General features: G+C 56.2%; 1 protein-coding gene and 1 long non-coding RNA gene across 2 annotated transcripts in view; one reads left to right on the plus strand and one right to left on the minus strand.

Annotated features, from left to right (window-relative positions):
• The window catches only part of MRC2 (mannose receptor C type 2), a 60303-nt gene extending 52426 nt beyond the window's left edge, over positions 1-7877 (minus strand). The window contains exon 1 of the mRNA XM_047756879.1: positions 7128-7877. Within this exon, the coding sequence (XP_047612835.1) occupies positions 7128-7263 (136 nt within the window). The 5' untranslated portion in view covers positions 7264-7877. The remainder of the gene's footprint in view (positions 1-7127) is intronic.
• LOC125113948 (uncharacterized) lies at positions 6723-8506 on the plus strand. The gene is made up of 2 exons (XR_007131642.1): positions 6723-7221; positions 8305-8506. It is a non-coding gene; the product is annotated as an uncharacterized LOC125113948 (long non-coding RNA).
• The last annotated feature ends 4389 nt before the right edge of the window (positions 8507-12895 follow it).

Below are 12895 nucleotides of genomic sequence, written 5' to 3' on the forward strand. Positions count from 1 at the left end.
GGAACAGGGGCTTCCCTGGGCAGGACTCGGGGTGTCTGAATCCGACTTGCTCAAGGGTTTGAAGAGAAAGGTGAGAATCTAACCGTGGAAGGCCTCACATTCTCAGCGCAACAATGTGGGCTCTGGACAGAGGCTGGAAGCCTGGAGGAGGAGACCTCGGAAGCAAACTGCATCGGAGGCCAGAGGGAACAGCGTCCATCAATAGGGAAGCATTTAAAAAAAAAAAAAAAAAAAGACAGTACATCCCTTCAACGGACTGCCAAGCACCATTAATAATGACAGCTCTGGAAGCTCCTGGTGTGGCTCAGTGGGTTAAGAACCCAACTTGTATCCATGAGGATGCTGTTTTATCTCTGGCCTTGCTCACTGGGTTAAGGATCTGGTATTGCTGTGGTTGTGGTGTAGGCCGGCAGCCTGCAGCTCTAATTTGACCCCTACCCTGGGAACTTCCATATGCTGTAGGTGTGGCCATAAAAAAGGGAAAAAAAAAAAACCAGTGACAACTCTGGAGTTCCTACTGTGGTGCAGTGGGTTAGGAATCTGACTGCAGCAGTGCCAGTCCCTACCGGTCCCTACGGAGTCTCAGGTTCGATCCTGGTGGAGGGTAACTTCCATACACTGCACATGCAGCCATTTAAAAAAAAAAAAAAAAAGACAGTTCTGAAGCCTGTCATGCAAATGCCACAAATATTATAAAATAAAATTTATTGTATCATGCAGTATAAAATGTGGTCCTGGAGTTCCCATCGTGGCTTAGCAGCAACGAATATGACTAGCATCCCTGAGGATGCAGGTTCGATCCTTGGCCTCACTCACTGGGTTAAGGATCTGGCATTGCCCTGAGCTGTGGTGCAGGTTGCAGAGGAGGCTTGGATCCCACATTGCTGTGGCTGTGGCATAGGCCAGCAGCTGTAGCTCCGATTAGACCCCTAGCCTGGGAAACTCCACATGCTGCAGGTGTGGCCCTGAAAAGACAAAAAATAAAAAATAAATAAAACATGGTCCTATTTGTAAAAGGGTTGATGTGTGTGCATATGCATAAAAGACGGAAGATGACTCTGAACTATTGCGGGTGGAGGGCCGGGAGGGGCCTCAGATGTCCCTTGTGTTTGGTCTGACGATCTCCCGTGAGGTGCATTATTAAAACTGAGGCTGTGCACAGCACACATGTGGCCAGCCAGGCCTGAGGGGGCACTGGATTTAGTCACTGGGGAGTCTACTTGGTGTGCCCACTAGGAGGCCACCCTTAGGCAGTCCGCTTGCGGGGAGGTAGGATGACCAGTTGCCCGGTTTGCCTGGGCCTGTCTGGGGTTTGCAGTGAAAGTGCAGAGTCCCAGGGAACTCAGCTCTGAAGGGAAGCTTAGCTGGAGGAGCTTCACAAGGAAGAGAGATGAATAAGGAGGGTAGTGAAGTGAGGGGCTTGAGGGCAACTGCAGACGGCTTTGTTTTTTTTCTTTAGGATTTAGTTTACTTTCAGAAAAAGTATGGTTACTTTTATTATTTTGTATTTGTTTTGTTTTGTTTTTAGGGCAGCACCTGTGGCATATGGAAGTTTCCAGGTGAGGGGTTGAATCAGAGCTGCAGCTGCTGGCCTACACCACAGCCACAGCAACCCAGGATCCGAGCCACTTCCGCAACCTACACCACAGCCCATGTACACCAACGCTGAATCCCTAACACACTGAGTAAGACCAGGGATCCAACCCCTGTCTTCATGGGTTCGTTACTACTGAACCACAACAGGAACTCTAAAAGTTCCATTATTTAAAAAAAAAAAGAAGTGGCTGTATTTAGGACTTTGTATATTGAAGACTGTGTTTTTTCATATTTAAGTCCCTTGATATTCATGTTTTCTCTTCCTAATAATAATAAAAATAGCAAAATTTAATATTATTTGCTAAGAAATGTCCGGCATTGCATCATGTATCTCACACAAATATTATGTCATTTCTCTGTAATCCTTTTTTTTTTTTTCCTTTTATGGCCACACCCAAGGCACATGGAAGTTCCCAGGCCAGGGGTAGAATCGGAGCTGCAGCTGCCGCCCTACACCTTAGCCACAGCAACGCCAGATCCAAGCTGCATCTGTGACCTACCTCAGAGCTCATGGCAACGCCGGATCCTTAACCCACGGAGCCACAATGAGAACGCCTCCGTAATTCTTATGATACCCCTGCGAGTATTTTATTTTTCCCATTTTACAGATGAAGAAACCTGAGCCTCTGCTCCATATCACACAGCTGGTGGGTGGCTTAATTAACAGTCCCACTAATAGGGTCCCATTCCCATCTAAGACTGAGAGGAGGTTGGACATTCTCTGCCACACCACTGCCCTTGCTGTCTACACTGGGGAGCACTGTGTCCAGCTCCCTTCCAAACGCTTTCTGAGGATGTCGGGAGAGGCTGGAAACCTGGCTTGTTTCTCCCTGAAGGCGCTCCAAACTCACCATGGAAGCGTCTCACCATGTCCTTCTAGAAGTGACCCCCGAGAGAAAGAGGTGCCCCTCATTTCGATGTTATCCCTGTGTTTGCCATTTGTAAACTTGTCTCTTTAGCCCAAGTGAGCCCAGGAGTCAGTGACCAGGCCCGCTCGGTGTCCTTCTAGGATCCCGAGTCTAGAGGGCAGGGGCCAAGGGGAAGGGCATCCGTGCAAAGGTCTGGATGTAGGGGGAGCAATGAGGGTTCAGGGAGGATGGAGCAGAGCTGCTGAGCAGAACAGGGGAAGGTGCAGGGGGGCAGGGGAAGCCAACGTGGTTTCACAGCCATCATCCCGCAACTCAACCAGAGCTTTTGGGGGGCAAAATGCGCAGCCAGAGGAACTTAAGTGCAGGGCTGAGGGGAGGCAGAGAACATGGGCCCAGCCAAGCGGGATGGGAGGGGTCTACCCGGTCCAGGGGCTCAGGAGAAGGGACAGAGGGTCCGAAGAGGAGGGGGAGGGGCGGGACACTAACCACCGGAGTTCCACTTGGGGCCACGGGCGATGGCTGGTGGGGGACCAACCCAATCTGTCCTCTAAGGGGCTGGCTGATGCTACTACACAGCCTTCGTCCCGTCCGCCTGGCCGAGGAGTTCCTGGGATCTTCAGCATCCAGGATGCGTTCCAAGAACTGCATCACCACTCCAAGGCCCACCCCACCTAGATTTATAGGATCCAGTCATGGGAAAGCCGCCCGTCCCCATCTCATGAAGGACTAAACCGGAAGAGACACTTCCTGTCAACAGGCCCTCCAAGTCCAGGGACCCCCACTGGAGGTGCAGGGGAGGTGGACGCAAAACAACCCGCAGTCACGGCGCTCTCAGCACCGCGCAGGCTCAGGGAACCTCCTCTGACTGACGGATGCGCGCGCATGAATCCCTGGCCACGAAGACCTGCGCCACCCCCTCCCGCCTGGCACCCCTGCTTATCAATCTGCTTGGAGCAGGCGCCTCAGGCTCTCTGAGGACACCAGAGGGCTTGGTCCCCGCACCTGGGGACCACCTTACCCCGTTCCTCCCGAGAGAATGTTCTAGAGGACGTTGAACTTTGGGGGGAAAATACTGTAAAGCAGAATTTTCCAGCCTTTCCTAACACACACCCTAAGAGTGTTGATTTTGCGGAGACGCAGCGTGGTCTGGTACTCAGCAGTTACACCTGCTTTCACCACTTTCCAGTCTTGTGGTGATGGGGTCTTGCAAACGACTGAGCATCTCTAGTCTTGTAGACTGCCTGTATGCAAGACGAGTGATAACAGGAGTTCCCGTCTGGCTCAGCGGAAACGAATCCGACTAGGAACGATGAGATTTCGGATTCCATCCCCGGCCACGCTCAGTGGGTTAAGGATCTGGCGTGGCTGTGGCGTAGGTCAGCAGCTACAGTTCCAATTGGACCCCTAGCCTGGGTACCTCCATAAGCCACGGGTGTGGCCTTAAAAATTCCAAAAAAAAAAAGACGACTGATAACACACTCCAGGTGGTGTGGGAGGTGGAAGAGACAGTTGCCTGCACAGCACACGGCCCAGCGCAGGAAGAGTGGTAGCCACTGCTGTTATCACTTCATCCCTCTCAACGATGCAACGCGCTCCTCTTTAATGCTTAAATGAGTAGTGAATTCAAATGAATGCACTTCTGAGAATTTCATGGTGCTTCTGGAATCATCTCATCAGCCCAAATCAGAAGGCATCAGAAAACCGAGATTTCTCAAGTGTGAACGAGGACCAAGACCTCCGGTGGCCTCGTCCTCCCCTGCCTGCACCCTCACCTTGTCCAGGTCAGCCCCGGAGAGGCCTGGATCTCAGCAATGACCATAGCTCAGCTGGGCACTTCCCCAGGCCTGGGAGCTAACTGAAAGCCAGCGGGTTGGAGCAAAGAAGGCTGAGCCAGGGGTTGGGGTAATAGGAAGGCTCTGGATTCCGTGACTCACCGGGACCTGAGCTGGAAGTGCTGCAAGTGCAAGAGATTTGTCTGGCTGACTCTGGCACTAGCAGCAAGTACCTGATGCCTTTTGAAGGGAACACCTCCCTCCCTTCTTCAGACAGCATTTGTCTGAAGTCTGTCCCTGCAGGAAGATTTCCCAAGGTCTCCTCACTCCCAGACCTGGAGGCCTGATCCCCAAGACTCCCAGCAACCCTCTTGCCCATCCGCACCTCATTCCTCTACTCAGAAACTCCCAGGGGTTCTCAGGGTTCACCACCACCAGCCAGCCAGTCGCGTGCCCACTTTGGCCTCTCAGGAACATGGCCAGCTTCCTCTTCACTGGAGCTTCTCCCCCACCCGACTCAGGAACTCTCCACCCGAGCCCAGCAAGCTTCACAGAACCCCCAGAACGGCCCAGCCCACCTTCCCAGTTCCCCCTCTCTGCTCCTCTCCCTGTCTCTGCAAAGCCTGGTTCCACCCAGCCCCCTTCCCGAGGCTTGGTGCTCCTCTGCCCCCAGTTTCCTCTGCCTCCAACAAAATTTTCTTTCTCTAAGGATGCAATTTACTTCTCTGTACCATTCCTCCTGCCTCGAGTATTTGGCTCAGCCTTGAGCAGCCAAAGCTCTAACAATGCATCAATACTGCAACTAACAAAGAGCTCTTCCAGCCACAAGCTTCTCTGAGTACTCCACAGAGGTGGAAAAAAAATGGATTCTGCCATCCCACACCCAGAAGGCGCTGTGGCGACCCATCCTCTCCCCTACGGGTGGTCTGGAAGCCACCATAGGCACCCCACCCCCAGTGGCCTGCCAAGCCAATCCTCTCTCCCACAAGCCTTTCCTGGGGTCATTGGGATCCGGGTGCTGGGACATTCTTCTCAGTGGCCACCTAAGTCACCAGGCACAGGGGGATGGGGGACATGGTGGACTAGAAGAGGAGGATCCTGGGCAGAGGGGACAGGGCGGAGCTATCTCCTCTCGCTCAGCTGCTGCTCTGGAGACCAGCCCCCACCCCCCCATCTCCAGCTCCCCGACCCCCTTGCCTACACCTAAGCTTCTTTGGGAATGATCAGTGCAATGCCACTGCAGAAGGGCCACTCAGGCTCTGGGGGCTGTGAGTTCAGGGACACAGCCTGAGGAAGGGCAAGGAAAGTCCAGAGGAGACCACTGCCCCCTCCCCCCCAACACTCCCCCAGGCGGAGGGGCGCTCCAGGCGTCCTCCCTGACCTGGCGTCTCCCCAGGCATTTCCAGCTCCCTCTGACAAAGGCTCCATAGGGGAAAAGGCCAAGTCAGCACTCTGGCCACAGCTCTCCCAGGGCCTGGCTTTAAAATGTGCTCTGGGGCTTGTGGAATGGCCATCCTCCTCCAGCCCTCCCACCCAGCCTACCTTCAGAGAGGAGCAAGATACAGGCACAAGAGCAGGGAGGCAGGGGGACAGCCTGTGTGCCCTTTTCTGCCCTGGGTAGGGAGTTACTGCCTGGTTTGTGTTTACCGGACATTCAGTTCCAGGTGGGTTGGGAATTCAGCAGGGGGGCTCTGCTAGGTGTGACTATGTGTCATCCTGGCCCCACCTCTCCCATCCGCACAGTCCCGGCAGATACGTGTCTTGGTTACCCATGTCACACCGAGACACCAGGCAGGCCAAACCAGCAAGCACTGGCCACAGCTAGAGGCCCCAGACCCTCCAGAGGGCTGTTTGGGGCTTTGCACAAAACTGCACGCGCCTCACTGACTGTCCCCTTTCACTCACCCCCATCCCCAAATGAAACATAAAGCAAGACCAAGCTTTATAGGCCCTTTACAGGCCCAGCGCAGGGCCCACACTCCCTGGCAGTTCTCGCTCTAACTCTTGGAAGTCTTCCGGGAAGCAGATCGCTCCCTTTCCTTCTTGGATTCTTGGTGAGGGGGTCTGTCTGTCCCCACACTTTACCGTCACCCTCGAAAGAGTAGCAGAAAGAGAAGGCACAGCTTCGGGTTTTTGTTTTCTGTTGGTTGGGTTTCTGCATCTTTAGCAGCTCTTTCGCCGCCCAAACCCAGGATCTGTCCACTCTGGAGGGGTGCCAGTTTGGTCAGAGCCGCCCACACACCACACACACACACACACCACACACACACACACACACACACACACACACCCCAAGCCCAGCCTGTCGCTGCATCCTCCGGATGGGACAAAACTGGGCCACAGAGCTCGTTCGAGCGGTGCTGATGCCGCATGCCACAGGCTGTCCTTGAAGACCAAGTGTGGAAAAGAAAATATAAACAACCCTGAGGTGCCAGTAAGGGCAAACAAGCCCTCAGGAATAATTCAAAAACACCAATAACGCATCGGTCCTGGAGCCCGTTCTGGAGCCTCCCGGCCTGGATTCCCCGGACGCGCCCTGCAGGTCCCCGGGCCGAGGGCAGGGCGGGCGCCGGGTGGTCCGGGAGGGCGGGCGCCAGGGTCCTCCCCGCGCCCGCCCTCTTCCTCCGAGGCAGCTGGAGACCCCCGGGCTCCCCTCCCCCGCCGCCCGCCACATCTGGTTCCACTCAGGTCCTCCCCCACCTTCAGGCGCGCTCCTCCTCCTTTCTCCCCCGCTTTCAGAAAAGCGGAGCTGATTTTTTAAAGCCCAGTCTCACACACACACGCACACACGCTTCTGGAAAAAAAAGGAGGGAAAAGTTGGGAGAGGCCCGCTCCCCGGCGCTCCCCCCGCGCCCGGCCCCCGAAGTTGGCCAAGTTGGCAGCGCCTTACCCGGGAGGGCGGCGGCGGCGGCGCTGGCGGCGGCGGCGGCGGCCCGGGAGCAGCCGAGGTGCAGACCCCCGAGGAGCAGGACGCAGCGCAGCAGGTGACGAGGCCAGGGCGCGGGGACCCGCCGGCCGGGGCCCATGCCCGCGGCGTGGCGCTCTGGGGACCCGGGGACCGAGGGCGCACGGGCGCGGCGCGCAGTGGCAGCCCCGGCGCTGGGCTGCGGTGACCGCCCGCGAGGGGCTCGCGTCTTCCTCCGGGTCGGGACGAAGTGATGCCTCCCGGGGAGAGGAGGGGAGGAGGAGGAGGAGGGAAGGAGGCAGGCCGGGCGGAGGGAGGGCGGAGGGAGGAGCGCAGGACCGGGGAGGAGGGTTTGAGGGGCAGAGGGGAAGGGAAGCGGGCAGCGTGGGAGGGGAAGGGGAGGAGGAGCGGGCAACCGGCCGGGGCCCAGAGAGAGCGCGCCGAGAGGGAGAGGAAGGGGAGGCGGAGAGGAGGATCTGCGGGGTCGAGAAGGGCCCCGGCGTGCACTCTTTTTCTCGCTCTCCTCTTTCCTCTGTCCCCGCCTCGCCTTCCCTCTCCTCTCTGCCCGGGCCTGGAGCCCCAGACGCTGCGTCACAGGTCCCCGGTTGGCGCGGGCGGGGAAGCAACTGCAAAACTTTCCGCAAACTTCACCGCGTGGCTGGAAGTGGGCTGCGAGGCCCGACTGGGCGGGGGCGGCGGCGCGCGCCGCTGACCCAGGCAGCCAGGCCCAGCCACTGGCGCCCCCTCCATCCCGCCTCTTTCTGCCAACGTCTCCAGCCGCTGAGCATCCGCTACCTCAGTGCTCAGGACCCCTCCCCCGGTCTGATGGGGAAGGGGCGGAGCCCAGCACTCGGCCACCGAGGCAAAGATTGGGGGAGGGGGAGCAGGGCCCCGTGCTGTGCGCTGAGCGCAAACACTTGCAAGTCTTATTTTAGCATTGGTGTGACCCCCTGCGTCAGCGTCTCCGGCGCGAGGGGGTGTGAGTGTTTTTGCTGGTTGGGGCTGTACCCAGAAACCCAGGGAAAAATCTGTCCACTGGACGTCCCAGAAGACAGACATCATCACTCTCACAAGCAACCGTTTTGCTGGCGGTTCTTAAAGGACCAAATGGAAATCTCATAAAAGAGAAGTCAAGCCACAGTTATTCCGTATTACGCAACAGGTCACCGCAGCACAGAGCACTGGGCTGAGAATTAGGATGCTGGAGTCCAGCTCCACCTCTACATCTGATTCCCGGAGCGACCTTGGAAAAGTTACTTGGGCTGTCTAGGCTCAAAGCCGGACGGAGAAATGTAGAGACCCTAATGCAAACATTCACGTTCTCCCACCGCGAGTAATCAAATAAAAACACTATGAAACCGTAATATAAACTTTATTGTTTCCTGTGCTGTCCACCTCAGTGCTATTTTTGGAAATAACAAATTCAGTGTTTTTCCTCCTTTTTTTTTTTTTAACTACCCTTGCCTTGCAGAATCTTTCCTCATGGCTGCAATGGGGGTATGGGGGCCAGAGATGCTCACTTAGCTTTTTCCTTCTCTGCTGTGCTGAGATTCTTGGCAAATCAATGTAGAGACTGTGGGACTCCACTATCCACACCCTAAAAAATGGTTATTAGTAATCGGGCCAGCAAAACCCCAGGCCCTCCATAGCCAGCTTAGGCAGCTCTGACAGAGCTAAGTCCCTTTTGGTGACTGCTGCTTCAGTGCCCTTTGATGCACATCTTCTCCATGTCCTGGGATCCCAGTGGCTCGGAGGCTGCTGGCCATGTTGGGGCTGCTGCAGAGACCATCCTCTTGGCTTCCCTTTCCTCGCATTACTTCCAAGGAGGTTCTGGAGCTAAGGCGCCTTCTCTTTTTCCCTGAGTGGCTAAACCTTCTCTCCTCAAAGTCATCTTACATGCTCCTCCCTGCTTGCTGATCTCTGGATGCGCTGGCCGTAGTTCTCACCAGGCAGTCCCCCTGCCTCTGACAGGGAACTCAGGCAGGGCTCCCAAGGAGCCCTCCAGGTTCTAGAACAGAGTTGAGGTTCCCTTCTCTACCAGTCCAGGTAAGTTCAGGCCTCTCTCCCACCAGCAGGGCAGAAGCTGACTACCTGAAATCACCAGTGCATCTCGTGGGTCCAGAATGTCCATCACTTGCCCAGCAGCACACCCCCCCCCCCCCCCGAGTGCTCAGTGCACAGGAGTTGCTCCCATTTCTTCGTTTACACATCAACAACCACTGGGGGAACAAAGCTGAGCCGAGTCACAGTCCTAGAAGAGTTTTGTTTAGTGGGGAAGGCAACACAATTTTGCCATCTTCCAGGCAGAGAAGACTGCCCCAAAAGAGCTAAGGAGCAAGTGCTGCGCCAGCAGGGACAGATGTTTGCGCAAGTCTCTGAGGCCCTGTTCTGGTCTCTGCCGAGGGTGAGAATTCCTGCTGTAGTGCGCCAGGCTTACACACTGGATTCTGCTGATTGTCCGGGCCCATGTCCTCAGCCACCATCTGTCTTAGGTCTTGAGCGCGCAGGGCAGACAGCCGGCCGCATCTGGGCAGTTCTCCCTGTGGAGAGTCCAGCCCAGTCCCCACCTTTTAAAGATCCTGTGCAGGATCAGCCGTCAGCAGAACGTGGTTGCAGGCTACAGGAGGGTTGGGTGTTGTGAGGGGCTGGGCCTTTGAGAGGGACCCCTTGCCAGCACCCAGACCTCATCACATCCAAACAAGAGTCCATGTCTTCTGTGCCCACAGCCTCCTCACTGTTCTGTTAAAACTTAGGCGAACAGCCATTTGTTGATGGCCATGCATCAAGCTAGGTGCTAGGGATTTAGTCAGTCCAGGGGATCTTTGCCAAGATGATACTCACTCTGATGGAATCCATACCGAGGAGTTCCCGCCATGGTTCAGCAGTAATGAACCGAACTAGTATCCATGAGGATGTGGGTTCGATCCCTGGCCTCACTCAGTGGGTTAAGGATCTGGCGTTGCCATGAGCTGTGGTGTAGGTCACAGATGCGGCTCGGATCCTATGTGACTGTGGCGGTGGCCATGGCTGGCAGCTGTTGCTCTGATTCAACCCCTAGCCTGGGAACTTCCATATGCCATGAGTGTGGCCCTAAAAAGACCAAAAAAAAAAAAAAAAAAAAAGAATCGATGCTGGGAAATAGCTCTCCACTGCTCCACTGGTTGCTAGACAGCAAAGGTACCGTGGGTCTGATTCCATCCACATGAGTTACCTCAGCTCTGAGGTGACAATTTGTAGGTGTAAGGAGGGTCACCATCCCCTATCTTGTCCCCAGAAAGCAATGTTTTGAGTCAAGGCGGGGGGGGCGGCCCTTCCTGCTTCCTGTCTTCCTTCAGGGTGTCTCCCTTTCTCCTCACCCTGCACGCCTCTCCACCCCACCCCACGCCACGGTCCAGGAGATCTGCCCAGGCCAGTTGTATCGGGATTGCAACACCGAGTGCCTTCCTCTGCCTGAGAAACCACCACCACCTCGCCCCGGCCCCCGCCCCCCGTGCCTCAACGGTCTCCGGGTTTAAGTAAAAATGGTGTTCTGAAGTGTAAACCAGGCCAGATAGAAGCCTCTTTCTGAGCTCACTTTGGCTGGCTGATAAATGTATGTCCGAAAGTCCCCCGGCATGGCGCAGTGGGCCAAGTCCAGGCCTTGGGAGGGCGGCCGTCCGCTATCCACGTGTCCTCCAGGTCACTTCCCTTCTGGGTCTCAGGGGCTCTCAGTGGTGCACGTTTTGGTATCATTACTCACTGTGCTTAGGGTTCCTCTTGCATTAGTCTCCTCTTCCCAGGTGCTGGGGCTCAGCAGCTTCTCAGCCAGGGGGTGCCCAGGAGAGCAGAGCCCGTGCACACTCCCAGCCTAGAACAAAAGCTTAGGAAAGATGAACGCAAGGCAGGAAGAATGCAACTGGATGGCCAGATAGGATAGGAGGACCTAAAGGAAAGACATGGTCAGTCCTGAGGCAACTAGACAGGGCAGTGTGAGCCCCCAGGGCAGCTAAGATCTTGCCCGCCCTGCACCTTCCCAAGCCAGGAGGAAAGTCTGGCCTGGCACGGTGCTGGCCTGGGTGGGTCCCATCCCCTCTACCTTCTCCCTGGGCTCCTGCATCGCCAACCCTCAGCTCTCCACTCAGACCATCCGCTCTCTTGAGTCCCTGTGGCTACCCCCTCATCTGCAGCACTGAGGACTGATGGAAAGAAGGCAGCAGGCTTGGGGTTCAGACAGACCCAAGGTACAAGCCTGGGCTCCACATCTTCCAGGCTGTGTGATATTGGGACAGTTGACCTATGAAAACTATTTCCCCCACATCCACATTAAATTCCTGGGGCATTTTATGGCTGGCTGTCTTCTACTGGCTGGTCTACCCCATCATGGCCACAAATATAACCCAGACACAATCCTGCCCCCTTCCGCTGGGTTCTTCCCTTACTCCCTGTTGATGGAGGACCTAGAAGGGTCTCTCACTCCCAGAAGGGCGGCTGAGTTTGTATCCACTTACTTTCAGCCTGAGGCCTGGATCAGAAGACTTCCTTTGAAGGGACTCCAAGCCCAGCTTCTTCCTCCCCAGGGAATCAGAACTACCTCACGAGACTCCCAGGAAGAGGATGTGCAGACCTGCTCCATGCCTCTAGGTCTGGAAGTGGCCTCCCAGTTGGACGAGTCACCGAGTCACCTCTGCAACACCCAGTTATCTGCAAGACCTGGGAGTAAGCTCAGAGCAGGGGGCTTGCAAACCAATGCCTCAGGATGCTGGCTGGCTCCTGCCTCCACTCAGGAGCAGGTCAGAAAGAGGGGGCAGAGGTTGGCCTGAGGCAGTGCTACAAGCAAGGGGGGCAATAGAGCTGAGCTAAAGAACTGGTTCCAAGGGGGTGGGATGCAGTTCCCAGAACCTTCTCCTGCCCCACCCAGCTGGTGCCGGCAGGCAGAGGCGGGTGGGTGTCACGTGACCCTGTCTGCTCTACCCAACCTAGGGCCCTGTCCCAACCAACCTAGAGCTGCAGGTCCTCTGAGGACGGGGTGAACCAGGAGTCAAGGCCTACTCTGGTCCACAGCTCTGGGTGGGCCGGTAGCTTCTGCATCCCTCTTCAAGAGGTCGTCTGAAGCTTCAAGAGGGAGGGAGGCCCTGACCTCCTCTTGCCAATTCAGGAAGGACAGGCAGGCTGAGGTTTTCTCTGGTCTCAGTTACTGCCCACTGCCTTGTGAGACTCCCGTGGATCCTGGCCTGCGGCAGAACAGGTAGGGAAGTGGCTGTGCAAATGCAGAGCCTCCCCTGACCCATCCTTTCCACGCTGAGTCCCTGATGCATGTGGCTACATGCAGCTGCCCCCCCCCCCACTCTAGTCCCCAGGGAAGGAGCAAGAAGCAGGCTGGGGCACCCGTGGGTGGTGACCAGCATTTTAAAAATGAAGTAAAATGGTAAATATCAGAGTGCATTGCACGTCAGCCTAGTTCTAGTCTGTGAAGCACGTGTTGGGTCGAGATGGTAACACAGCTGAAAAACAGCGCTGTTGAAGACATGGAACCAGCTACCACAGGCTCCCCGACCATCCCAGCTCAGCTCTGACCAACGACCTGCGTCTAACACACTGCCCCGACCTCCTCCTCCTCCTCCTCCTCGGTCTCACATCGAAGGTCCCTCACCCCCACCTGTCCAGCCCTGCTTCCCCTTCCAGGCGCTGCGCTCCAGCAGGCCAGCCTCTCGTGGTGCCAAGGGAGCGCACGAGTGTGAGAAGGCGGGGAAGTGAGGGAGCCACGTTCAAGGTGC

The sequence above is a fragment of the Phacochoerus africanus genome, chromosome 14, assembly GCF_016906955.1.
Source record: "Phacochoerus africanus isolate WHEZ1 chromosome 14, ROS_Pafr_v1, whole genome shotgun sequence".
Taxonomy (NCBI): Eukaryota; Metazoa; Chordata; class Mammalia; order Artiodactyla; family Suidae; genus Phacochoerus; species Phacochoerus africanus.